Below are 27,113 nucleotides of genomic sequence, written 5' to 3'. Positions count from 1 at the left end.
TGAGAGAGAGACAGACTGTGAGCAGGGGAAGAGCAGAGAGGGAGACACAGAATCCGAAGCAGGCTCCAGGCCCTGAGCTGTCAGCACAGAGCCCGATGCAGGGCTCGAACTCACGAACCATGAGATCATGACCTGAGCCGAAGTCAGATGCTCAACTGACTGAGCCACCCAGGTGCCCCGACACATATCGTAACGTCTTAATGAAGATTTTGCTGTAATTGATTTCATAAAGACCTGCTATCATTTGTCCTAGAGTCCTGTTCTATTTCTATGCCTATATGCTGTATTTAAGGACAGAGAAGTTACTGTTACCAGCTGTTTTCTAGAAGCCAGTGTTATACAATACAGAATGACCAGATAATAATAGTAATCTCTATTTATTGAGCGTCTTCTATGTGTGAGGCACTGAACAAGGTGTTTTATGTGTTTTCTTATCCCTCGCCTGAAAATCTGCATCTTCTGGTCTTATCCATCAGTAAATAATTTTTTCTACCTAGTCACTCAAGCCAGAGACCTAAGAGTCTTTTCCTTCCTTTTGTCCCCCCACATACAAGATCTTTGATTCTACCTTCAAAATATTTCTTGAATCCATCTGCTTTCCTTCAGCTCCACTGCCCCCATCCTAATGTAAGACAGCACCACCTGTCACTTAGACTGTTGCAATAGAGAGCCTCCTAAACAATATCCCCATTCCTACGTTGCCCCCCTCAAATGCTGTTTAGCACATGGCAGAGTAACGGTTTGACAATATACATATAGATTGGACCCTCCCCACTTACCCTCTCACTTAGAATAGAACCCAAGTTCTTGCCATGATCCAGCCACTGCCCCTCTCCATCTCATTGCAGGCCATCCCCCCACCTCACCTACCTCGCTCCTTGTTCTCTAGGGTTCTTTGGATCTCACAGAAGCACACCAAGCTTTTCCTGCCTCTGCACATATTATTCCTCTCTCTGGAATATTCTTCCCTTTGCTCTATGCCGGAATGCCTCCTTCTCAGTTCTGTGATCTCAGTAAATTCTATTTCCTCAGAGAGACTTTTCCTGGCCCCTTGAACTAAAAAGTAGATGCCCTTCTTGACTCTCTTCTTTTTAGTATCACCTTATCAGACTTTGCAGTTTTTAGTCTGTTGACTGTTTTTTAAATTATTATTGTCAGTCTCATATACTAGATGGTAAGTTCCTGGAAGACAAAGACTATGTGTTTTCTTGTCCATTTTTGTATCTCTGACATCTAGCAAATTGCCTGGCACATTCCAGGAGCCCAGGAAAATATTCGGTAAATGATTAATTCTCTCAGAAACCTCTGGCATATCATTTTACAGATGAGAAAACAGGCTCAGCCAGGTGGTGTCCCCCAGACAAGGCCCCTTAGCTGGTGCCACAGTGGTGGCCTGGCACCTAGGCCCAAGCCTGGCCTGAACATCCTTCTCTCCAGTCCACTCCCCTCAGACCTGTCCCCTTCAACTGAAAATGAATACTGCTGCTTGGGGCACCTGGGTGGCTCAGTCAGTCGAGCGTCGGACTCTGGCCCAGGTCATGATCTCATGGTCCGTGGGTTCAAGCCCTGCGTCGGACTCTGTGCTGACAGCTCAGAGCCTGGAGCCTGCTTAGGATTCTGTGTCTCCCTCTCTGTCTGCCCCTCCCCCGTTCACAGTCCTCCCTCCCCCGCACCCCGGAAAATAAATAAACATTAAAAAATTAAAAGAACAAGACAATAAATACTGCTGCCATATCAATCCTTTGTTCGGCAGTGTGCCTTCAAGCACTCCTTTGTTCAAAAGCCTTCTTTGATTCTCTAATGCTTAACACGTTACATCTAAACTGTTCTGCCTCCACTGTGTGGCCTCACTACTTTCTTGAGTACGGTTCGCCTCCTGCCTGTCTCTGTCTCCTTACACTTCTTCACTTTCTGCTTCTCCCAGATGCCTGTAAACCCTCTCCCCTCTCCCTGGAAAATCCCAGCCTCATTAAGGGCTCAGCTGTCTTCAGTGCCATTTCTCATTACTCAACTGCTCCAACCTCCAAATAGTAACAAAGTCAACCTCAGCTTAACATAATATTTTTTTTTGTTTTTTGCTTAGTTCCTGCGTTAGTCTTATGTCATTACCTTTGTAGGGAGGAGGCCACATACTCCTCTAGAGCCTATCAGAATGGGAGAGGAGGACATTTTTCAACTCTAACCCAGCCTGACTCCAGTACTTGCCCCAAAGGAGATGTGATTTTTCTTCCCCACACCTGCCCTCCCCTGGAGACTCCCTTGTTACAAGCGGGAGTGTATTGGAAAAGGAAAAGGGCAGAGAACCGCTGCACAAAATAGCTGACTCGGGAAAGAGGCAACCACGGCACACTGGCCTGAAGAAACAGATGCTGTGCTGTTTCCATCCCTATTGACGTTCCTTCTTCCACAAAGCTTGCTTTCTTTCTGGCCCGAGCACATTTCTTTTGAGCCCTGTGAAGAAAAGCATTTCTGTTTCTTAGATCACATCTATGAAGATGACTTTGTGAAATGTTGTGATTTGGTGACATCAAACGGAACTCCTGTCGAACGAATGAAAGCTGGCTGGAGTAAAATTTGAAAGGAGGTAACAGTAAGGGACCAGGTAGACGTGTGGCCTATGACTGTCAGAGAGCTTCCTGGAGGAAGCAGAGCCATTGGCCACAGACAGCAAGTGAACCCGCAAAGCCAGAGAGAGGCTAGTGTCCTCAGTGGCCACGGGAGGAGCTTGGAGAGAGCATCGGCCATGGAGAATCATAGAATTTAAAAAAGACGGGAAGAAAACCTTAGTAATCACTTAAGTAATCAGTCTAGTAATACTTATCAAGAGCTTGGTGTGGTCCAGGCCCCATGCTAGCCATTTTACATGTTTAAACTTCTTTAATTTTCATAATTACCATCTGAGTTACTATTACTACCTACATTTTACAAACATTGGCTCAGGGAGTGGGGGGGGGGGGGGGGGGGAGGTAAAAGTACCTAGTACAGCTAGTGACAGGATACAAACATAGACAACCTGGCTCCAGAGTCTACACCCCAACCACTACTCTGCATCTCAATAATCATCTTTATACTAGAATAGAAACTTGCCATTAACATTGAGTTGCAACTGTTTTAAGGACCTCCCTTGTACTTAGTAATTTGCTAGGTATAATCGGGTAGTGTGCCAGGAAGTATAGGCAGATTACTGCCCTTAGGAATTTATGGTCTTGGTAAAAATCAAGAAAAATGCAAATAAAACAATTATTTCAGGTTCTAACAAAATATATACAGTATTGCCTACCAAAACCTGGCTAGTAGGTGATAGATAAGTATTGGTCTAGGAAAGACACCACTCAGTGTTACCCCCAGATTTGTATTTCGAAAGGAACTATAGAAAGGCTGTCTGGGCTTTTCTCTGGCAAGGTCAGTATTTTCAGCATTGAGTTCCCTTTCCTGCTTGTCAGTCTCCACTGCAGTCTTCTGCAGGGACTTTAGGTCTTTGTGTAAAGCAGAGCACTCCTTCCTTAATTATTCTGAATTGGGCAAAAGAGGTAATTTTATTCATTTTAGGTTTAAATCCTAACAAAGCAGTTCATTGTTCGAATATTGGGTGGGTGTGTATCTGAGAGACAAAGTAGTTTTGTTAGAGATAAAAATAAATGACTTTGATTCTTCCTTTGGGGTTGGTTATTTCCAAAGATCCAAAATTGAATCATTTTCACAATAAAACCACTGTTTTTGTTCTTCCATATTGTAGAAATGGCTTTTAAGGCCTTACCCTGAGAAAGCCTAAAATGCCCTCTATTGGCCAAACATGGAATGACTGCTGAACGTTCAAAAAAGTTTTCAAGTTGAAAAAAAAATAAGGAAAATGTGTATCATGCATGTGTGCTTTGCATGTGTGCGAAGCTTTCTCTACAAAACTGCTCATTGCAATATAGTCTGTGAAAACAAAAAAGTTGAAGCAATCTAGCAAAAGGGGTATGGGCTAAATGAATTATGGTACATCCACAAAATAGAACTCAGCTAATATATATGGTATTGTAGAAGAAGACTTAACACAGAAAAATGTTCATGTTACATTAAGTGAAAACTTCATATCACAAAGCTGTTTATTATGATCCCATCTTTATCATCTAAAGGACGAATAGGAAACTAAATAGAATAGCTAAACCGATAGACATCTGAAAGGACATGTGCCAAAATGTTCAGTGTTCTCAGTTCGCAGTTCTCTCTTGGTAGTGGAAGTGTGGGGATTCTTGTTTTCTTCTTTCTTCTTAACTCTCTTTTCTAAACACAATCGATAGGAATTATTTTTGTAAAATAAGAAACAATAGTGAGTTATTTTATTTATTACTACGTTCTTGGATATTATTAGCTTCTTATAAAAGAGACATGGAGAACATTTACAGGAAAGATTTCAGAACCTCAGTGGAATGGGCAGCTTCGTGTGATGCCATGTCACTAGTGATTTATTTATTTTAGTCTACATACTTTCCAAGAAGGTCACCATCTCTAAATGAGAAATCATCCTTGTGGTCCAGAACTAGTTTGGTGCTTCCATATTCTGGGAGAAGAACTTTATCTCCAACTTCCAGGCTAACTAGTTGAATCTCTCCACCCTTCCCTGTAGAGCCTGATCCAACAGCTACTACTGTTGCCTGCAGTGCTTTTCCTTGAGATTTTTCTGGAAGCATAATGCCTCCTTTTGGTTACAGTTTTGGCTGCACTCCTTGCAACTAAAACTCAAGGAGGGGAAGAAACTTTCTAAATGCCTGTCCTGCGGTGACTCTAGCTGCCGCACCTCCCACTCTGCTCTCATGCCACTGCCATCACAAGGGGACCCCCCCAAAACACTGTTTTTTAAAAGAAATCAAGAGATGGAACCCCGTAATCCTACAGTTAAAAAAACTGGGATCTCGAGTAGCGAGATGTAAGTGGTGACTTACCCAAAGCTACACATCTGGTTACACTCAACACTGACCTTCAGTTTCTCTTCTAGTGAGTCTCATTATTTATCCAGTTCTTCTGATGAAAAGTTAGTAATCTTGATGCTCTGACTCTTGGCTATCGATTGTTCTTCACAAATGAATCATTGAGACTTGAATCAGAAATGAAGCAGAAATGAGCTATTAGGACATTTATATGGAGCACATTTGAAAAGATCACAATGCAGTTAGGATGGATTTATTTCTCTTATACAGGGTTTGGCAAACTACAGCCAGTGAGCCAAATCTGGCGACACCTACCGTATGTGTCTTACCTATGGCTGCTTGCTCTCTACAGCTGCAGGTAGAGTAGAGACAAACTATATGGCCTGCTAAGCTGAAAATGGTTCCTACCTGTCCCTTTACAGAGAAGTATGCAAACCCCTGCTCTTACATATAATTTAAATTCTATCCTGCCTCCAGATATTTAAATATTTCACTACACCTTAATGCCTCTAGCTAACCAAAAGGACTCTCAGCTGGCAATTCCACACAAATGTCAGAATAATCATCAGAGCTAGAAAGCCCCCAAATGGCAAGTTGTTTTTCCCTGATACCCTTTTTCTGCCTCCGAGAAACAACAGGCCCTTCCCAGCCTCAACCCCAACAAACTCTCTGAGTGGCTGGGGACGCCTAGGAGGACAAAGACTGTGGAATGGTGGTGGAGAGGCCCAAAGAGAAGGGCACATTAGGAAACGGTACATTTTCTTAGGGTGCAGGGGATTATATTTCCAGCTAAATTCTTTTTCCATTTGGTGGAATCATGTTGAGGTGACATATTTAAGCTGGGAAGTGCTTGAGCCTGAAATGATAGACCGATGAAAATGCCACACAGGGGCACCTGGTGGCTCATTCGATTAAGCACTGGACTCTGATGTCAGCTCAGGTCATGATCTCAAGGTTCATGAGATCAAGCCCTAAGTCGGGCTCTGCCCTGACAGTGTGGATTCTCTGTTTCCCTCTCTCTCTCTCTCTGCCCCTCCCCCCTTTCTCTCTCTCTCTCTTTCTCAAAATAAATGAGCATTAAAAGAAAAAAAAAAAAGAAAATGCCACACAAACTGGGCATGAGGTAGGAGGGAGAATTGGGAATGTGGCTCCAATATACTCACCCACCCATGGGATTTGACCATAATGCTTCAGAAGTGACTGGAACCAGCCTCATTTAGAGACATAAGGGGTGAGAAAGTAATATGCAATAGTAGGTAGGACAACGATGGGCCCTCAAACCACATTCATAAAACACCATGGAATTCTCATGTTATTTCTGTATCTGTTTCATATGTTATTTTTGTTTTATAATTAATAATTGAAAATATAAAACAAATTCACCAAAAGCCTACATGCAAGGAGCTTGAGGTGAGAGCATTTCAGGGCCCATGTCCTCTTGCAGTGAAGATGTCCATGGTTACCAGTATACACCCCAAACCAAAGAGCATTCCCTTAATGTTCACTCTGGATAAGACTCCTAGGCCTTCTCACAACATGAAGGGAGCTCCTTCCCACTAGCCAAGAGTGATGGCATTCTGGAATTCCCTACCTCTTTGATATTAATAACAGCAATTCATGCCCCTGTATACTACTAATACCAATAAAAGACAAGAGGAAGAAATATATGGAGAGGTAATAGTTTGAATGTGATCACAGCACAAATTCCTTTCAGCATTCATCTATTGAGTCCCTACTATGTGTCATGCATTGTACTGGACCTTGTAGATATTACAGGGAGTACTAAGACACCAAAATGGACGCCCCCACCCTGCTTTTTGACTTCCAGGAAGGTAGATATTGGGAAGTCTGCTACAGCCACAGCAAAAAGGAAAAGTTTTAATGCTTCCACATTCAAGCTTGCCTCCCAAAAGAGCAAGAATCATGGCTTCTGACTCAGTGTTCACTTTTCCTCCTCCAAACCTCAAGTGCTTTGATCTGCTTGGTGAAAGTTAGGTCACTCGTGGAATCCAGGATACAAGGTACTCTGGGGAAAGTAGCTTTTAGATTTTAAGCTTCTAGCATTCAGTGAGCCACACTTAAAAGGGATCAGAAAAGAGGTGAGAAAGACAATCTAAACATCAGTCACTTTTACCAAAGCGGATGATAGGAAGAGAAGTCCAGGCTAAGAAATAGCAGTGGTTAATCAACAGGGTACACCAGAGGCTTGGGGAGAGCTGAGCTGGGGTGAGAGCAAGTGGGCCATTAGCCAAGCTTTTGTGCCGTGGGAAGCTCTTGGCAAACAACCTCCTCCTCAAGGCCAGGAGAGTAAGGGAAGGCCAACCATCTAACTTCATCCTCTCAGTCATGATGTTTCTCCCTTTGTGCCAGTGGATAAGAAACAAGGAGTTGTGGGGCACCTGGATGACTTGGTTGGTTGTCTGACTCTTGGTTTCAGTTCAGGTCATGATCTCACAGTTCGTGGATTCAACCCCCATGTCAGGCTCTGCACTGACAGCTGCGGAGCCTGCTTGGGATTCATTCTCTCCCTCTCTCTCTCTCTCTCTCTCTCTCTCTCTCCCTCCCCTCTCTCTGTCCCTCCTCTGCTCACTCTCTATCTCTCTCCCTCAAAATAAATAAACATTAAACAAGGAGTAGAGAGAATTGGGGGAAATAAGGAAGGATGCAAACACTTGGTGGAAAAATGCTGAGTTAGGTTTTTAACATGGTAAATTCGAAGCACCCTTAGGGACATCCAGTTAGAGATGTCAAGTAGTCAGTTTTATGTACAATAAGGGTATAAAGTTCAGGAGAAAGAGCTGTGTTGGAAATTTAAATTTGGGAATCTTTAACATATAGACTGTGGTTGAAACCATGGTTGAAACCATACCTTGAGAGTATATGTAGAATAGGAAAGAAGCAAGCCAAGGGCTAATTCTGGGATCCAATGGCTCTGAAGAGGTAAGATGGTGAATGAACCCTGCAAAAGAGACGGGAAAGAGATGGAAAGGAAAGGAAAGGAAAGGACAGGATAGGAAAGGCTCATGGAAAGGCTCATGGAATTCAAAGGAGAAGGGGGTTTTAAGAGACTCCACTGTGGTATGATCTAGAGAGTTCAAGAAGGACAGATGGTTGGGCTTGGCAGTTAGAAAGCCATGCTGATCCTGGGGAGAGCAGTTTCAGTGATGGGTGTGAAACCTACCCTGCAATGGGGATAAGAAGGAAATAGAGGAAACAGTATGGACACTTGTGAGAATACTCGCTACCATGGGACAGAGAAAGAAGCTGTGCTACCTAGAGAAGGATGCAAGATTGAAGAAGAATTTTTATTTATTATGATGGGAGAAACTGGCACATAATATAGGCTGCAGCCAAGAAAACCATACAGAGGAAGAAACCAAAAATTCAGGAGAGAGAAGGGTTAACTTATAGAGCAAGTACAAGTTAGAGCCTCCTTGGGGAGATTTAGCCTCAAACCCAGAGGAGATGGTTAAGTTGAGGGTGAGATGGTAGGAAGTTGAGGAAGTTCTTCATGCCTGATAGCTGCATTACTCTATGCAATAAAAGCCAAGTTTCCATTTGCTGGAAGGAGAGGAGATATCTTGGAGTGCAGAGGGGCCTTGGAAACAGTAAGTTTGGAAATAGAAAAGGAAGCTGACTTGGATATTGACTGGATTTATTGTGGTAATCTTTTTTGCAATTTATACAAACATTGAATCATTATGTTGTACACCCAAAACTAATATAATGTTATATGTCAATTATATCTCAACTGAAGAAAAAAAGAGGGGTGCCTGGGTAGCTCTGTCAGTTAAGCGTCCAACTCGATTTTGGCTCAGGCCATGATCTCGTGGTTGAGAGTTCGAGCCCCACGTCAGGCTCTGCACTGATAGCATGGAGCCTGTTTGGGTTTTTCTCTCTCACTCTCTCTCTCTACCCCTCCCCTGTTCATGCGCTCGCTCTCTCTTGCTCTCTCTCAAAATAAGTAAACATTAAAAATAAGAAAGGAAAGAGCTGACTAGAAGAAACACATGGACAGATGGCCCAGTGGCACTGCATGAGTTAATCATGCATTTATAGTGGTATCTAAATTCATATGGTGATGGCACTTATCCAGAGATAGAGCACAGAAGGCTGATGGGTTAATCTCATGGGTTTTGTCCCTTGGTCAGGTGCTGGCAAGGGAACACAGGAAGACATTCCCTAGGGAGATGTTTAGATGGATACATGGGGTCATGGTAGGATAGGGGAGAAAATAAAATCAAGTGATTTTATTAGCTACCTGAGAAAAAAGGGTGAGAGGGCAAGGGACCATCAGTCTTAAGGAAGCAGAAAAGCAAATAAACCAGTTTTGGGAGAAAGATAGAATCTAGAGATCAAAGATCAATTTATTGGAGTTAAAACTTGGAAGGTGGAAGACTTCTGGGCACTAGCAAAACGCCTCCACAGAGTATTTCCACTTCCCCCCCCCCCACTCTTTTCTCTTTCTTTCTTCCCATTTTCCCTTCACTTCACTCAGAACCACGCTTTTTTTCTTCACTCCTCTCTGAAACAAGAATACCTTTAAAGAGCTTTAAATGGAGGATTGACATGATTTGATATGAAATGTTCAGAGCAGCAAGAGACATTAAAATAAGATTTGTAGCAGCACTGATTGATACAACACTAGGAAATAATTAAATACTCATCAGTGGCATGGATAACGCTGCCTTTATTTAGTCTAAAAACAAAAATTAAGCTGCATTGCTCAGTGGTGTAGACAGGGGTAGTTAAACTTGGAAAACAAGGAAATGACTGTCAGAAAAGTAAAGATGCTGGTGACCTCTGGGAGAATGGAGGTTGTCTTCAGCAGGGAGGACCCTTGGAGTATGTGGGGACTGGTAATATTCTAGTTCTTGACTGAGGAGTGGTTTTATGGGTAGCTCCTTTATAATTATTCTTCAAACCGTACATATATAGTTTTGCACTTTGCTGTATCATATATCCTAACTATAGAGAAAACATGCATGGAATGATACATACCATATATAGGAGAGGGGGGGATGAAATTAGGGAGGCATGTGCAGATACAATTGTGTTTGTGACATTGCATTTCATGAGCAGGGAGCTAAGTATTATCTATACTTGTTTACGTGTCTAAAACATTTAAATCAAAATGAAAACTGAAAAGGTGACATGGAAAAGAAGATGGATGCTTTTGCTTCTGTTTTCATTTCCTTTCTGGTTGTTAAATTATTCAGTAAGTTAGAATCAGGAGGGAAAATTCAGTAGCTGAATCAGTACTCTGGAGATTTGCCAGCATTCAGTTCTTTTTGTTAGGGAGACATGGAGAATAGAATCCAGTTACTAATCTCAGGGCTTGATCTCAGGCCTGTTTGGTTTACTCTTGGAGAAGTGATCCCAGAGGATACCGGCCTGTATTCTGACAACAGCCCCCACCTCTGCATGAGTATGTGCTACTCATCCCATCCTCTCTTAAAGGCTCACTGACCTTTCCCTGCAGCCTTCATGTGAACTGGCCTGGAAGTCATTCCACTGTTGGGTGGGAATAGCTGCTGCCAGCAAAGTGCCCTGCTTTCCCAGAAAGCCTGTTCCAACCCCTTCCCACTCATTCAGCAAGTCTTCATTCCAGGCTGCTGACCTTGGATCCAACCCCCCCTCCCCCGCCCCGCCCCGCCAAATGTGTAAACAGAAATAACTGGGAAACCGTATTACTAAAGGAAATCCTCAGCAGAAATGGAAAATGAAAACTCCAACACATTCAGAATGCAATGTAAAACTAGTTACACGTGGATTTCCCTACCTCCTGAGCCTCTGGGTCTCCCTTCTCATTCTCTTTATACAGGCTTTCCTTAAGGAGTTGGAAAAACTGTCCTCCTGACTCAATTCTGTGGTTTTCTCACATGGATTCCTAGGGTGAGGAGAGGCCGCCTGGGAGGGTGGAGAAATGGAAGGAAGCTGGTCCAGGTAACTCCATGTTGAGTGAATCGACCCAGGATCTGCTCAGACTTCTTGGTAGGTAAGATAATAAAATCCTCATTTAAGCCAAGTTTGGTCGCAGTTTCTGTTACAGCTGAAACGTCCTAATTGTCATGGGACAGAAAGAGGAAATTTTGTTATACATGTCCTTGGGAAGGGCTGGAGAGAGTAGTGATAGATAAGAGAAAGGCTCAAGGGGCCCTCTTTAGGGCAGTGCTACTCCAAGAGTGGTTCATGCACCTGCAGCATCAGGATAACTTGGGAGTTTGTCAGCAGTGCGAACGTGAGGGCTTCACTCCAGACAGACCAAATCAGATTCTCTGGAGGTAGGACTGGGACTCTGTATTTTAACAAGGTCGCCCTCCGGTGATTTCGATGCGACTGATGTGGGAGAAAACACTGACCTGGAGCACTTCTCCACCTGGGAGTGTGATTGGTCCAACAGAGGAAGTGCTGTGTGTGCCTCTAGCTCATTGCCCACTTCTCTGAAGCTGTTCCAGTCTTCTAGGTCTCAGTTGCCTTTTCTGTCACAACAGTAGGATCAGATGAGGAACTGGGTGTCAAAATGGTTTGAAAGAGCTCAGAGCGTGATGCCTAGGAGAGTCAGTCCCTGAGCTGACCCAGCCCCTCCCAGGGGACACAGCCTGAGGCTGCAGACAGTATGTCAGCTTCTTTGGGTGGGGCCTCTGTCCATCCGCGGAGGAACTGGCACGTAGAGGATGGAGAGTCACTGTCATTTTTAACTGAACTCAGGTGCTCTTATTTTGAGGTTTCTTCTTTTCGGGTTCCTGCATGAGTCCATCAGGAAGGACTGGAAACCCAGGTTTTGCCCTTGTGGCCTGTGGAGGGTCGCCCGATCGCAATGCTGCCCCTCCTCTCTCACAACCTCAGCGACCTCAGCTGTCCTCCCGCCACACGCTCCGCATCCTCAAGACGTCCTCCCGCCACCTCCACTGAGGTGACCTGGTCCTCCCCTCCTACGGATTTCCCCGGCCTTCGACGCCCAAGGAGACACAGGACCCAATGCCCTGAAGATCGAACAGCTAGTTCGAGAGCCCTGCCTCCTGTCTAGTTACTAGGCGTCGACTCCAATGGGGGAGCCACCCTCCGAGCCAACGAGGAGGGTCCGCGTAGATGTGGCGATCTCGCGCGCCGCCCTGTGCGCCGGGCGGATAGCGAATGGAAGGGGCGCGCCCGCTGGCCTGAGGACCAATCAGAGCAGGGCAGGCAAGCAGGTCCGGCTCCCAGTGGCCACTCGGGCGCAGACTCAACGCGTTGCCTGCTCTTGGACTGGACAAGCCTCCTGCCAATCAGGGGCGGAGCAAGAGGAGCCTCGGCCAATAGCGGGAGGCGGCCGGGTCGGGCCGGTGGCCCTGCGGTCCGCTCGGTGGTCCGTGAGCCCGTTGACGCTGAGGGAGTGGCCGCCCTACGGCTCTCGCGCGCTGCGCTCTCCACCCCCCCACCCCGCCCCCGGGCCCGCCCGTCGGCCGCGCCGCGTCATGCCGGGCGCTGCTCGGCGCTAGTGCCCGGGGCCGCCGCCTCCCGCCCGCCCGAAGCCGCGCCCACTGTCCAGAGCCAGAGGGATGGTGGTAGTCACGGGGCGGGAGCCAGACAGCCGTCGCCCGGACGGTGCCATGTCCAGCTCCGACGCCGAAGACGACTTTCTGGAGCCGGCCACCCCGACGGCCACGCAGGCGGGGCACGCGCTGCCCCTGCTGCCCCAGGAGGTACCCGGGGGGGTGGGGCGTGGGAAGGGGCGCAGAGGGAGAAGCAGGTGCCCGGCAGAACTGACCTTGGGGTGTGAGCAGCGCCGAGGCTGGGGTCGGGGGGGGGGGGGGGGGGGTCGGGCTGAGGGCGGCGCCAGAAGAGCCGAGCTGCCCAGCCCACTCATCCTCCCGTAAAAGGCACAGGTGTGTCTTCCTGTCCCCGGGGGGCACCTGATCTCCCCACCCCACGCCCCCCTCTTTCAGTGTTCACTCACCGCAAGGTTGGTTTACTCCCACCCCTAAGTCCCATCCTTAACAACTAGAGGAGGGAGGGTAGTCTGTGGGAAGGGAACCTTGGAGCCCCAAGAGATGAGAGTGTCTTCTAGAAAATCAGGGAGGAGGCCTTCGTGGTTGCCCAGACCCAACCTCTAGCTGCCCAGAAAGTGGGGTCAGGGACTCTGTGCAGATAAGAAGCAGGCTAATTAATAGATGTGTCCACACTCACCTGACACCTCCATGGCTTTCCTTCCCACTGGTCTTGATGTGATAACAGTATCACATTTAGAGCTGAAATGTCACTCAAGAGAAGGGGAAAGAGGAGGGAAGGTGGGGCACTGCTGGGAGCTGAAGAGGGAGACAGAAGGTAGGAGCTAAGGTAGTGCTGGATGTGGGGGCCTGTGGGGTGTGGAGGAATCCTAGGAGAATGGACAGCTCCAGAGGGGCAGGGCTGGGCTGGGGGTGGCTCGTCCCCTGGGGATTAGAAGCCTGTGCCTTCGACATCATGAAACACAACAATGAGCACAACTCTAGAAGTACTCTTTGCATTTGGGGGCGGGGTGGAGCCGTTAGAAACACTGTGGTGCTTACTTTTCATGCACTGTCATTGGGGAAACAATGGGGTTTGAGACAAAGAGGCAACACCCAGAGACTGTAGGCCAGCTCCCCCCCAGATCCATTGTTCCATGTGAGATCCAGAACAGTTTTTGGTTGCTTTTGCCTCTGTGCCTCAGTCTTTTCAGCTCTACTGTGGAGCAGACACTTGGATTGGTATGAAGATATCCTTGGAAAAGGTGTAAAGAGCTCCAGAAATGTAAAGCATTCTTATCTCAAAATATTTGAGTCCTTGCTATGCACCTAGAATAGTTTTATTGGAGCTATAGACTAAGTAGAAGGCATTTGTTATCCTTTGGTTGCAGAGGAGTAACAGTGCATACGCACAGAAGAACTGTACATAACCTTTCTATTTCATTCACTCACTCATTCATTTAATGCACACTTGGGTCTTTGCTGCTTGCCAGGCACTGCACTAGGCTCTGGGTAACTTTGATTTCATGTATTTTTATCCTACTTTAGTTCACAAAGAACTTTTAAAAAGTTGATATTATTTTACTTATATGTGAAATCTAAAAAACAACCAAAAAAACCAAAGCATAAATAGACCCATAAATACGGAGCACAGCTGGTGGTTGCCAGAGGGCAGGAAGGGTGGAGGGATGGGCAAAATGGGTGAAGGGGAGTGGGAAGTATTTGCTTCCAGTTATGGAATAAATAAGTCACGGGGATAAAAAGTACAACATAAGGAATACAGTCAGTGAAATCATAACAGTAATAAATGGTGGCAGGTGGTAGCTACACTTGTAAGCATACCGTGTAAAGACTTAACAAATCACGGTGTCATACACCCAAAACTAATGTAACGTTGTGCGTCAACTACACCTAAAAAAATGTACGAAAAAAACTGGAAGGCTGGGGGAAAGGACTATCTGGATAAACATACACTGGAGCCTTAGAGATGTAATATTGAAAAGTATGCACTCGTACAAAATTTTAGTCAATCTGGAGGTTGTGGGAAAATTAGAGAGAACTGGCTTCATTTCTTTAAAACCACAAGCAGTGAAAGATATTCCCACTCTCCACCTCCCCCAAAAAAGGTCCTGAGTATTTTAGGGAGACCCTAGAACTTCTCCTGGCAAATCTACACCATCATTCCCTGTTCTTCCCCCTGCCCTTGCCTCCGGAACCTTAGCTGGACGGAGGACTGATCTCACTCTACAGATTAAGAAAGAAGCAGTGAGGTACAAAGAATGAGGAGTGGATGCCTGGAATTGTTCCACAAACACCTATGAGCCCTGCTGTGGGTGGCCTCATGATTAGTGAACAAGATGCCGTCCCTGCCCTCAGGAAGCTTGAGGTCTAGAAGGGAGAGCTGACAGAGGAAAATAACTGCTGGTGTACCGTGCTAGGCGAGGAGGGTGTGTGGTCCATGGTGAAGGCACGATGGAGGGAATGTTCAGTTAACTCTGTCTTGGGTGCATGTGAGGAACAGTAGAGCAGAAATGCTTACAGAATTGGGAAACTTAAAGAGAAGCTTTTATTTTATTTTTTAAGAAAGAGAGAGTGTGCGCATGTGCACACAACTTGGGACGGGCAGAGGGAGAGAGAATCTTCAGCAGGCTCCACACTCAGCATGGAGCCCAGCGTAGGACTCCATCTCACAACCCTGGGATCATGACCTGAGCTGAAATCAAGTCAGCTACCTAACCGACTGAGCCACCCAGGCGCCCTGAAGAGAAACTTTTAGAATGCGCGGATGCTGCTAACCTATATGGTGCCTTGGTGTGTATTAGAGAAAGGACACACAGCTGGGCTAGCAGATCACTCTCAGATCGGTGTCCTTGTGCAGTGAACAACATACACCACACACAGGGCAAATGCATTTGCTAGATGGACAAAGGGAGAGTGGAAAGAACATTCTGGACAGAGAAGACAGCATGAGCAAGGGCATAAAAGTGACAAATTCAGGAAGTGGAAAGGAGGACAATGACGGCTTTGAACTCCAGAAGAGCGATAGCAGAATTGGGGTGGGAAGGCCTGATTTAATGGCTGTGGGTGGGGGGGGGGGGGGGGGAGTAGGTGGGACTTGGCAACTGATGAGTGTGGGGAAAGAGAGGAGAGAGAAGAACATTCAGAAAGACTCCTGGATTTTAGCGTTGGGTGACTGAATGGTGTAGCACTAATAAGACCCCAGAAGACCACAATCAGAGCAGCCTCTGTTCTTATTCCCCAATGCCTGGCTGAAAGTGCCGGTGGTTCCTTTCCAGTTTCCTGAGGTTGTTCCCCTTAACATTGGAGGGGCTCACTTCACCACACGCCTGTCTACCCTGCGGCGCTATGAAGACACGATGCTGGCGGCCATGTTCAGCGGGCGACATTTCATTCCCACAGACTCCGAGGGCCGGTACTTTATTGACCGGGATGGCACCCACTTTGGGTATGTTTCTCCCTCTATGATCAACCTTATAGTTCTAGTAAGTAGGACCTGGGCTTCAATATGGGGCTTTGGTATCTTCCATTAATACCCAGAAAAGAAAATAGCAAATGTACTGATGGAATTTAATAAATGTGCTTATTGAATTGGATCAAAAGCCATAGTATCTTTCCCAGAGGAGACAAGGACAGCCAGAGAGAGCCCAGGTGCCACACACTGGCTGGATGTGATGAAATTGGAGACCAGGAAGTTGTCATCTGTATGGAATAGGTGTGATGCCACCTATAGGCAGGGGAGCCCCAAAACAACTTCTTGGCGAATATCCTCAGATTCAGATTCTGGGTCTCCACATTGCCATTAGGGAGGGACATGGTGTATGACCGTGGTTCTCAGACTTTCTTTGATGGTTTAAAACAAATGAACAAAAAAGGTGAAGGAAGGGCCAACATATGATTGCCATCTTTTAATTTTGCCAAGAAAAGCCTTTAGAAAAAAACAAACACCTTCAATTGTGACTGTCATTTTAACGCTAAAACACAGAAAGACACAATCTCAAAAAAGAAAATAGCCCTTCCCAAGGAAGGACTTCTGATACCTTAACACATAAACAATTTAAAGACTTTATGTTTTAGTTTCCTTGCTTGTGAAATGAGAAATAATTACAGCTGCCTCACAGGCCTGCCATGCCGATTACGTAAAGAGCCTTGGTGTGACCCCTCACCGGGTCCTTCCAGAGCATGTGGCTGAAGCTCTTTGCCCCTTCAGTCTAACTTTGGAGATGACTACAGAACTAACATGATTCTTGACCTTCAACACATTGGCTAAGGAGTCAGAAAGTCTCCAACCACTACGTATCTGTGCTGGCCTCCCAAGTAGGATCGCCTGCACTGGGAGAAAGGTCATTTTTATCCTCAGAAAGGAGCCTCTGGTCATGCAATTTGCTTTGAAGCATCTGGGTTTCCCCATTGGGCTGTCAGCTGCCTCCAATGCTGAGAAAACAAAGTGTCACATCGCTCTGCAGAGCTATAAAAAGATTTTTGTTTGCAGGCTGTTTGGGGGAGGAAAGTGCTGGCCCCAGCTGGCAACTCCCACAGCACTCTTAGCTGGGCCTTGCCCTGGGGTCATGTTTTTCAGAGCAGACCAAGGTTTGCTTAAGATCCTAGAGGACTAATTTGGGAAGGGGTTGTGGGGAGGAGGAACAGGCTTTGGCTCTAAGCTGATGTGCCCATGCCCAGGTGGCCATAGCTGGAGAGGGTCAGAGCTGGGCCAGGGTGTGGCAGAAAGCAGGATATTGTGGCATTTATCCTCAGGCTGCTAGACTCCAATGGTCTGTGATTCATCATCAGCAGATGAAGTTGCTTAAAGACTCAGAGAAAATAAAATAGGGGCTCAGGGCATTTGATCAGGTACATTTCTCTGCTGGGGCAGCTCATGTGTCCCTAGCACCCACCAGGGAGGCTGCCTGGATCACCACCTGGGGCAGTTTCCTACTGTGATCAGTGAATAACACTTTGGACTAGAGTCTGGACCACTGTGGGTGTGGACTTGGAGTCAACCATGACTGCATCTGGGCCTCTGCTAGCTGTAGCTCCTTGAGTAAGGGTATTCTTTAACCTCTCTGAGCCCCTCTTTTTCTTCATTTAAAAATGGACCTAAGATGGCACTTAAATGTCATTGAAGGGATTAAATGGGGTAACACACGAATAGTAGCTGACCCAGACTAATACTTAGTGGGTGTTAACTGCCGTTACATCATGGTCATAGACAAACTATTGAGGCAACATCTTGATCTTGGGGTTTGCTCACATATCTTTACAGAAGTAAAGACCTTGCCACACTTAACTGGCGATGGATCTGATTATGATTATTCTTAGCACCAAAGAATCTGAAGATGGAATTAAAAGAACTGAATTTTTATTTTAAGAAAATGCAGTATGTGATTTTATTCATTCGAGAAACCAATTTGTCCAGGTGTTCAGGGTAGCATTTGCTGTCCATATAGCTACAAAATAAGATGAATGGCAAAGAAATACAGAAAATGGGGAAGGCTACTACATTGCTAGCGGAAACATAAAATGCTACAACCATTTTGTTAAGCATGCGCTTCACCTTATGACTGAACAATTCTCCTAATACGTAGCCAAGAGAAGTTGGTGCATGTGTCCACAGAAAGTCTTATACGGGAATGCTCATCACAGCTTTACTCATAAGAGCCCTAAACTGGAGACAACTCAACTGTCCATCAGCAGGAGAATAGGTTAAATCAATTATAGTAGATCCAGCCACTTACGTGAGTTTTAAGATGAGGCAAAACTAATCTTTGTTGATAGAATTCTGGGATTGAATGAGAAGGGGCAGAGGGAAACTTTGAGGAGATTGAAATGTTCTGCATCTTGGTCTAGGTGGTGGTTATAATAAAACTATACAATTAAGGTTTGTACATTTGAAAAAAAAAGATTTGCACATTTGTTGCATATTAATTAGACCTCAATTTAAATATATATGTCTTAAGGAGCCTAGAATATGTATGTTTCCATTATTCCTATATATACCCGAAAATAACAATACCTAATAAAATAAATATACCTAATGATAATTATAAATGTAATAATGATGATACTGATAATAACAGCTATTAATGCTTATTGAGGACTTACCTTGTGCCAGGTATTTTCTAAGCACTTTTTAATCATTTAATCCCTTTATACCATTACAAGGTAGTTTTTAAATTTTCCCTCATTTTACAGATGGGAAAATCAAGGCACAGAGAGGTTAAGTTCACCTCTCCAAGGTCACACAGCTAGTAGTCTGGTTCCAGACTCTGTGCTCTAACCACTATGTGACACTGCCCAGATCCATTAGCTCCTTCTCACCAACCCTCTTTCCTTCCTGCTCAGAGATGTGCTGAATTTCCTGCGCTCAGGGGACCTGCCACCCCGGGAGCGTGTACGGGCTGTGTACAAAGAGGCTCAGTACTATGCCATCGGGCCCCTCCTGGAGCAGCTAGAGAACATGCAGCCTCTGAAGGGGGAGAAAGTGCGCCAGGCGTTTCTGGGACTCATGCCTTACTACAAAGGTGAGGTGTCAACTGCCCAGGGTGATTGAGGTGTGGGAAAGGAGGGTCGCGAGGCATCTGTGTGTGCATAGGTCGTCACCAGGAGAGGTGGGTCTAAGATGTATCTGTATTACTCAGGATCAGAGAGATTTCTGCTTCCCCTTCTGCTCTCCCCTCCCAGTGAAACTGGGAAGATTCAGGTTCCATAGGGCCCACTTTTCCTGTGACATCATCAGATCACATTTCAAAAGGATTATCCTCATTCTATCCTTTTGGTTTCTTTTGCCTTGGAGATCCATGATCCCTGTTTAAGTTTGTGCCTTTCACAGGCCCAGAGTCCCTTCCCCAGGATCTGCCTCTTCCCTGTTGGATCATGCCTTCACCGGGGCTCTCTCTTTGTGCCCTGACGCTGCCTTGCCCACTGCCCCCCGACCTCCTGACCCCTGTCCCAGTGATGGGTGCTGTGTTCACCCCCCTAGACCACTTGGAGCGGATTGTGGAGATTGCCCGGCTGCGTGCAGTACAGCGGAAGGCCCGTTTTGCCAAGCTCAAGGTCTGTGTCTTCAAGGAGGAGATGCCCATCACCCCCTATGAGTGTCCGCTTCTCAACTCCCTGCGCTTCGAGCGGAGTGAGAGTGATGGGCAGCTCTTTGAGCACCACTGCGAAGTGGATGTATCTTTTGGGCCCTGGGAGGCTGTGGCTGATGTTTATGACCTACTGCACTGCCTGGTCACGGACCTCTCAGCCCAGGGCCTCACTGTGGACCATCAGTGCATCGGGGTGTGTGACAAGCACCTCATCAACCACTACTACTGCAAGCGCCCCATCTATGAGTTCAAGATCACATGGTGGTGAGTAGCCCGGGTAGGGAACAGAGTCCTATCAGGGAGGGTGTCCGTTCCCCTTAGTGGCGCTGGGAGTAAGATCCCTGGAAGGGATACTGACTGCCCCAGACCTGCTGAGGTGAGGACCAAGTCCTGAGGCACAGCTCCAAGGGGACGGAGGTCTCCCAGCTGTACCTCGGGGTCAGGCTCAGGGCCTGTGGCCCACAGGGACCTGGTGCCTGGATTCACCTGACCTCTCCTCAAGGCACAGCAGTCTCTGCCTGAGGCTTAGGGGTCTGGGTAGCTAGGGCTTGACCAGAAAGTCCAGAGAGGTTTTGTCACTCTTGTTCTTGCAAGAGAGTTTCTGCCCTTTTTAGAGCCACGTTACCAAACTGTTGTAGGCATAATCACTTCCTCAACCCTGTTCACGTATCCCTTCCTTGTGCCTAGTGTATAGGTATGAACACAGAATATGATGGGGGGTTTACCCAGGTAGCCACCCCACAGCCCCTGGCTGAAGAAGAAGCATCTTCTCTCCCTCTTCCCCCAGGGATAGTTCCATGCTTTGTTTTAGGATGTGGAAAGACTCTTCCTCCTGGAACATATTCTTCACCACTTTTTGGAGATGTAACCATAGTTGCCAAAGCCATGTACCAGGTTGGCCTTAGAAAAGCACAATGTTTACAGCCCTGCCTTAGGGCCTTGGCTTCTCCTACCTTCCACCAACCTTCCTTGCTTGAAGGGTTATCTTCTCAGGGCTGTAATGCAGATTTCAGAGGTTCCTTTTGAAGATTTCCCTGAATCGAGCAGACAAGTTGCATAGATCTTCTGTTATCTTTGAGATGTAACATCCTTTCTAGAGGCTCAGAATACCTCTTTGGCTGCCATTTCATGTGTTAGCATCCAATTTGTGGTGAACCTCCTTAGATAGAAACCCCCTGTGTTTTTAACCCTATTGCTTTATCCTGCTAATGTTCTCCTAGGAGAGTGTCTGTTCTGAGGAGGCAAAGAAAGGGTTGGGTGGGAGGCACAGCTATCCCGGGAGCTGTAGGAAGATAGCAGCACTTCCATCGTGTTTTACTGTCCCCATTTCAGAGACAGAAAAAGATTCACAGGGCTCTGTTCCCACTGCATTTCCTTCTTGCTCCATGTGCAGACGAGGGTGGTCAGTCGGATGTGGACACACATCCCCTAAAGGAAGAGCCATGCAGCACCAGTAATCGGAACGTAGCATTTCTGTGCTGCATTAGAGACTTCTCCATGTGATCGTGATTGTGCTTGATTGTTCCTGGGTGTTTTGTAGAGAGATTTTTTGTATATAAAACACTAGTGAGGACAGCCTCATTGGTCTCAGTCCTGTGAGACCAATGGTTGGTGATGCAGGGAAGGGGTAGCTAAAGATGTCTGTATCCTTCTAAGGAAGAGAAGGCCAAGCCTTAGGACCTTGGCAGAACTCCTTCATAGGGCAGTGACCTCCTGGCCCTCTGTGGCAACAGGGATTCCAGGGCATGGTTTTGCACTCCTACGTTGTGTTCTTATATGGTGGAACGGAGGTATAGAATGCGATCTAAGAGGAAAGTATACAGTCAGTTGTTCAGGTTCCAAGGTATGCATCCCTTCTATTGTTCTCATCCACAGATGAATCATCACTTTTCTGGAGTTGATTTCCCTGCTTGAAACTTAGTCCAACAGCATGCCTCTTGTCTTGTTCTAACAGAAGTCTTTCATTTAAGTTGCTCCAGTTGGTGTTACTGCCTAATACAGATTCATTTTTAGACAGACACTGAGGCAAGCTATTCAGGAGAAAGGCAGTATGAGTAGAAAGCAGACAATTAATCCTAGTGCTTTCAGGAATCTGGCCTTGGCCCTGTCTCTCCCCCACCCTTGTCACAGAGTATCACAGTACTTGGTTATTTAGAGTCCATGCACGTAGGATGGAGTGATTGGTTTGCTCAAAAACAATCCCTGAAGACAAGCTTGGAGCTGCAGAGATGCTGCACAAGGACACTGTCCTTGTGCCTCTTGCTAGAGACACCCCTTTGGATCCGCTCTGCCCCTGTGTTCTCACAGTGGTGTGTTCTGTGCCATTGTGGGGGAGACAAGGCGCTGGGCCAGTAGACCAGGCAGCGCAGGGATACTGGCAGCCAGCTTAGAGCTCTTTCTAAACAAAGTAAAAGAATTCAGTGGCCCAATTTGGCCATTCTCTGATGAGAAGCCAAGGCCAGGCTGAAAAGTGCTTTTGGATGTGGTGGTTGGTGGTAATGGCCTCCAAATAAAGGTCATATCTGAGGAAGAGACTTCTCCCAGTTGTATCCTTTCTCAACTCTAACTGGTCAACTCTAGAGCATAAGAACGGTTGGGTTAGGAAGGAGGGCCCCAAAGGATGAACACTTCTTCCCAATCAAAAGGGAGTATATTTTCATAGCATTCTTGTGCATCGTGTTGATGGGTCAAACCAAAGTGCCTGCCTTTGGAGCTTCCATTGTGTTTGTGGGCACCTTTTCTCCCAGGTGTCATGCTCACTGGTTGGGAAGGTGAAAGTTTTAGGATACAGGATCGTGGGGTGCAATAGCAGCCATAACAAAATTCAATAAAAATGAAAAAGTTAACTAATGGCACAAAAAAGATTGAAGCAAAACCGCAATGAAACACATCACACCATCCCAGAAGGGGGAATTCTTTGGGTAGCACTCTAAATAGAAGAAATACAGGACTCGTCACCACCCTTATTCTACCTTCGGTTAATTCACAAGGCTGTCCAGTGCTTATCACGTGGCAAGGAGTCAACTGTGCTCTGAAAGTTTCTATTCTTTCTTCCTGGGGCTGAGGATATTCTGGGAGCTGTCTGAACCTTGTGCCTCAGGCTGGTCAGGTGACCTTATCTTCCTGTTCTGGGTTGCTTGTTGGAAGACTAGGAAGAATGACATTTCCAAACCACAAAGTGGGGTGAGCCTCAGTGTGCAGTCTTGGCCTCAGCTGGATTTTGAAGAGGTTAAGACAAATGACAACAACAACAAAAAAACGAAAACTACTCACACTGATCCCAGTTAGAATTTCAAATATCCTTCTGCATACCTTCTGTCCATATTTGATTCTAAGTGATTAAGCTTTCTTGGGCACCATTTTGCTGCGACTCTTTCATGAAGGTAGTGGCTGCCTTGTGATCCTTAAAAGAGGGAGGCTCTATTCATCAGAAGCCAGAGTGTGAGAGACTGGGGTGGGAGAGGCACTTTTTGGAATTCTGGAAGAATCATACATGTATACATATGTTAATTGGGAGAAGGGTGGGTGGGCAGGGGTTGAGGAGGAGGGAACAAAGACTGGGTAGAGGAACAGGTTGCCTCTGGAGTATGGGAGGTCACCTGGGTCCATTGTCTTCCTTCTGTACGGTGTTGGGTTCGTGTACATGGTATAACATTTCCTATGTTCGTTCACTCCCTGTCTGTGAGCGCTTTGGTGCATGGAGCCTCAGTACCCTCACGTGGCATTAAAGTAAAGAATTAGAACCTGGGTGCTGTGCCTTTCTTTTTTAGAGACTTACTCTCATCCCTCCTCTGCCCCCCACTGTGCGAGCAAATCACAGACTGTGTCTCGATTTCTGCTTAAAATGTGTTATATTTTTAAATACTCAGCTAAATAAAAGAGGCTCTTTCCTGAGACCAGCCCCTGAACTTCTGCCCTGACTTGAAGTTAGAGGGAGATGGGCACCATGAACCCCTTCTGCAGTAACTGTAGCCTTGTCTCTGTTCCAGGTAGGAGTGTGCCCACCCAGCCTAGGCTTTGCCCTCTTGTGTTGAGAGGTCTTCAGGGGAAGAAGATACCACAGTGGCACGGTCACTGTGTGGCTAACAGCCATGTCAGGTGGTTCTGAAAGAAATCCCTCCTATCATGTCACCACTTCTTTCAAGGGTGAGATAAATGGCTCTAAGCTTATGTAAGCCTTAGCGGTCGAGACCCTTACTTGAGGAAAATGGGTATAAGTTGCCCTTCCTCTGAAAGCAGAGTTTGACACCTTCCTGGCTAATGAGTGTCCTCATCAGGATGCCCCGTGGAGTCACTTAATGGAATCACTTTCACGGAAAGGTGAGTTCTGACATGCTGGGTAGCTATGCCACCCTCCAACTGCTTCCTTAAATCTCTGGTTATTCTGACTTTTAAACAAAAGCACTGCTGCATTACCTGTGCCAAATGTATTCCCTGACCTAATTACTGTGCACACAATCACATAGTAATGATACACTAATAATACTTAATAAGTTGGAAACTGAAGCTCATGGAGACATAATTGCCTCAAGGGCAGATAGCTAGTAAATGGCCAAGTCAGGATTCAAACCCAGGGCCCTTTTCGGAAATCCTCACGGGTGTTCAACAGAGCCCTCCCTTCTTGTCAGTGGGACACTGACAACAGAGCTCAGTGTCCCACCTCTGAGACTCCCTAGGGCTTCACCCTGCTTCAGTCTGTGCAGATTTTAAAAGCAGATACTCTAGAAGTCATATTAGAAAACTTCCTTGGATGCGTAGGTCTTAAGTAGTCCCTGAGTATTAAGGAGCTAGCTGGGGTCCCCAGTGTGCCTCCCTTCTTAGTAAGGGGCACATGTTTGCTAGATGGAGAAGGACCCTGCTCATGGGCAATGAGTGGAGGTCAGTAGTGGCTCTCTGGCTGGATCCTGGGTATGGCAGGATGATCCGGGACAGCTTGAGTTAATCAGACTCTTGCAGCCTCCTGGCCTAACCACACAGATGCAGCCTGATCATGTGGGGAGTGTGCCTGAGGCCGCGGCCCTCCTTCAGGGACCCCTGGCATCAAGAGAATAATTGAATGTGAGGCTCTTTAGTGTGGCTCGGGGGATGCTGTGTGCCTGGCTTGGGACTTACGACCCTTAGATCTGGGTCTCAGTTCTGCCTATTTGTTCCTTTGTCATCATTTTGAAGATGATCTCGTAGCTAGCTTTGGTTACCTTTCATTTTGATTTGCTTAACTTCTAGCATTTTGCTCAAGCTTGTGTTCACTTACCTTTAACTTCCTGTCCTTTGACTCCTTACCATTTTGTTTTTCCTTTCATGTACTTTATACCGTTCTCTATTTTTTAAACATAATTTTAAACTTTATTTCTAACATAACTTTAAAATAAAGTGCCTATATGAATAGGATGCCAATGAGCATCTTGTTCTGAGCAAGGGTAATTATGTGCCTTTTTTCCCTTCTCCAGTCGTTTCTACAATGATCTTACTAGCTGTGAACATTAGGCATCTCATTTCTCCCTTAGATGAATATCTTCTTCTAAAGTCTAAATATAAGGAAAAACTGATAGTGTTATTACAAAAGTCGTAGATCTGATGTCCAAGCTTTTACCTCCCCCTCCACAAAGCTCCCTTCCCAGCATATACACACAGTAACAGTCAGTTGAGCCTTAGAAACGAGGCAGCCCCATTCCCGATTGCTAAGGACTTCTTCGGTCACACACTTGTTCTTCCTGAGCATTGACATAATCTGAAGATCCTGGGATTCTACCACCTCCAACCACCTGGAACCAAGTGGAAACAGAACTGTTGTGCACCAGGAAAAAAATCCAACACAACTGTAAGAAGGCTGAGTTGAACCATCTTGAACCATCCAGAAATACTTCATAAAAGGGGCCTATAATCAGATTGTGATGCACCTTTCTCACCCTTCTGTGATCTCAGTAGCAAACTGAATCACCCTTCCACAAACCATGACTTTTAGAAGATTCTCTTAATGTATTATAGACCCTGTTTTTGTTTTTTTTTTTTCCTATATTATGTGACCTTGGCAGATGGCCTAGCTCCAGTAGATCTTTGGAATAGATGTATACATACTTCTCTCCTTTATTAATAAAATTAAGAAATAGAACCCCAAAAGCACCACAAAACTTGGAGCTTGACCTCCGTTAAAAGAAATTTATAAGTTAAGAATTTAGTTGAAATCTTTATACTTTTGTTATTTTTGTAAGGGGATTGGATGGTATCCTGAGTAGGTTTAAGTCCCTAGAATGTTATCATGAGTAGGTTTAAATCCCTATAAATTCCTTTTTTAGTGTGTTTTTCAACATTACATCCTTATCTTCAGCTCTGCCTCCGCTTACTCTGCCCCAGGGACCCATCTTTGTGTGTACGTGTCATGGGTGCCTACTGTCCCTACTCTTACAATGTCATCTCCATCTCTCCACCCCCTCCACCATCACCACCCCTCCCCCAGCTCACGACTGTCCTGTCTTTGGCATTTTAAAGCTGGTTGCCTACTTCTGGCCCTGCCTCATCCAGCATTTGGTAGCCAGCCCTGGCAGTGATGCTTTGTCCAGCACTGCCCCCCAACTTCTCAGTCAGTTAGGTGCTCTTTGCACTGAGGTCCCTGACTTTCCAGTTCAGCTTTTTCACCTGGCTTGGTAGGATTGAAAGAGCCTTTTTTCAGCCCTTGTCTTGAAGCTCTGTATCTATTTCCACAGTGGCAGCAGAGTGTACTTGCAGGACCCCACTGAACAGATAAGTTAGTTTCACCCTCCTCTACCCTTGGAAGGGAGAAGCAAAATACTCTTCCCGGAAACTATGTTCACCAAGAACTTCCTAACAAAGATACGGACTTCCCTGGTGAGCTGACCACATCCCTATTGGCCGAAATGAGGAGGCATTATTCACTTGGTGCTCCCAAAAGTCAAGGCAGAATGTATCTGCCCCCAGACATATTCAGACAATGTTCCACCCAGATGCTTAATTTTATACTTCCAAATGCAGCTCTATTTGGAAACTTCCGTTGGTTCAGAGAGGCAGAGGAATCCTCTCTGAGGATTGAGGACATTGAGGAATCCACTCTGTAGTCACCTGCAGGAATGACTACATAGACTGGACCACTTAGCCTAGAGGATTCCACTTACATAGGCTGGACCTTTAGGCTAGAGGATTCCACTGAGATGGGGTTTATTGTCTGATTTTGAACCCTGTCAGTGCTGTTCCCTGCTGGGATGGCAATCCTGACTGCTTTATAGCAGCAGCACCCCCTGGGACAACCTAGATTTGTGGATTGAGATCCAGAGGCAGAATTTCCAGATAGCCCAACCAAAGTATCCTCATGATAATGTACAAGAAAGTAAAGTTTTTTAGGTGGAAGGCTCTCCAGATACTCAACTTTGCCCCAGGATTTCTGGGATTTATAGGCAGTAACCATTCATTCATGATCCTCAACTTCCTCACTTGATCATCCTGTCTTTTTAGGAAGGAGCTTCACCTGATCCTCACTAAGGACCCAGAATTCCAATAGCTAAAAACCCTTTTCTCCTATCCTGGTCTTATACCACCAAGACACACTTCAGTGCCTTGGTAGGGGTCAGAAGGAGGCACAAGCATGGGTAGCCTCTGTCCCTTGTTTCTGTATC

At 46.1% G+C, this 27,113-nt stretch overlaps 1 protein-coding gene, 1 long non-coding RNA gene and 1 pseudogene across 3 annotated transcripts; 1 reads left to right on the top strand and 2 right to left on the bottom strand.

The window, feature by feature from the left end:
- Positions 1–4,061: 4,061 nt before the first annotated feature.
- On the bottom strand, positions 4,062–12,081 carry LOC132689404 (uncharacterized). 2 transcript variants are annotated; one of them, XR_013552982.1, is made up of 4 exons: positions 11,112–12,081; positions 10,696–10,975; positions 4,964–5,080; positions 4,062–4,269 (listed from the first exon to the last, which is right to left on the bottom strand). It is a non-coding gene; the product is annotated as an uncharacterized LOC132689404 (long non-coding RNA). The 2 variants fall into 2 exon arrangements; XR_009614989.2 differs by having other exon boundaries at positions 11,276–12,081.
- LOC132689778 (10 kDa heat shock protein, mitochondrial pseudogene) lies at positions 4,308–4,942 on the bottom strand (annotated as a pseudogene).
- Positions 12,082–12,324: 243 nt separating the features above from the next.
- Positions 12,325–25,670, top strand: KCTD7 (potassium channel tetramerization domain containing 7). Its single transcript, XM_060649137.3, has 5 exons — positions 12,325–12,598; positions 15,679–15,848; positions 18,743–18,921; positions 19,380–19,752; positions 23,478–25,670. The coding sequence occupies exons 1-5, from the start codon at positions 12,455–12,457 to the stop codon at positions 23,479–23,481; spliced, it is 870 nt and encodes a 289-aa protein (XP_060505120.1). The 5' UTR covers positions 12,325–12,454; the 3' UTR covers positions 23,482–25,670.
- Positions 25,671–27,113: the final 1,443 nt, after the last annotated feature.

Source organism: Panthera onca, chromosome E3, assembly GCF_046562875.1.
Source record: "Panthera onca isolate mPanOnc1 chromosome E3, mPanOnc1 haplotype 2, whole genome shotgun sequence".
Classification (NCBI taxonomy): domain Eukaryota; kingdom Metazoa; phylum Chordata; class Mammalia; order Carnivora; family Felidae; genus Panthera; species Panthera onca.
Note: the sequence above shows the minus strand (reverse complement) of the source record. Positions and strands in the feature narration are given on the sequence as shown.

Coding starts and splice junctions, on each gene's coding strand:
- KCTD7 (XM_060649137.3), top strand. CDS start 12,455: ATGGTGGTAGTCACGGGGCGGGAGCCAGACAGCCGTCGCCCGGACGGT. Junction 12,599..15,678: donor TGCCCCTGCTGCCCCAGGAG/GTACCCGGGGGG, acceptor GTTCCTTTCCAG/TTTCCTGAGGTTGTTCCCCT. Junction 15,849..18,742: donor CGGGATGGCACCCACTTTGG/GTATGTTTCTCC, acceptor CTTCCTGCTCAG/AGATGTGCTGAATTTCCTGC.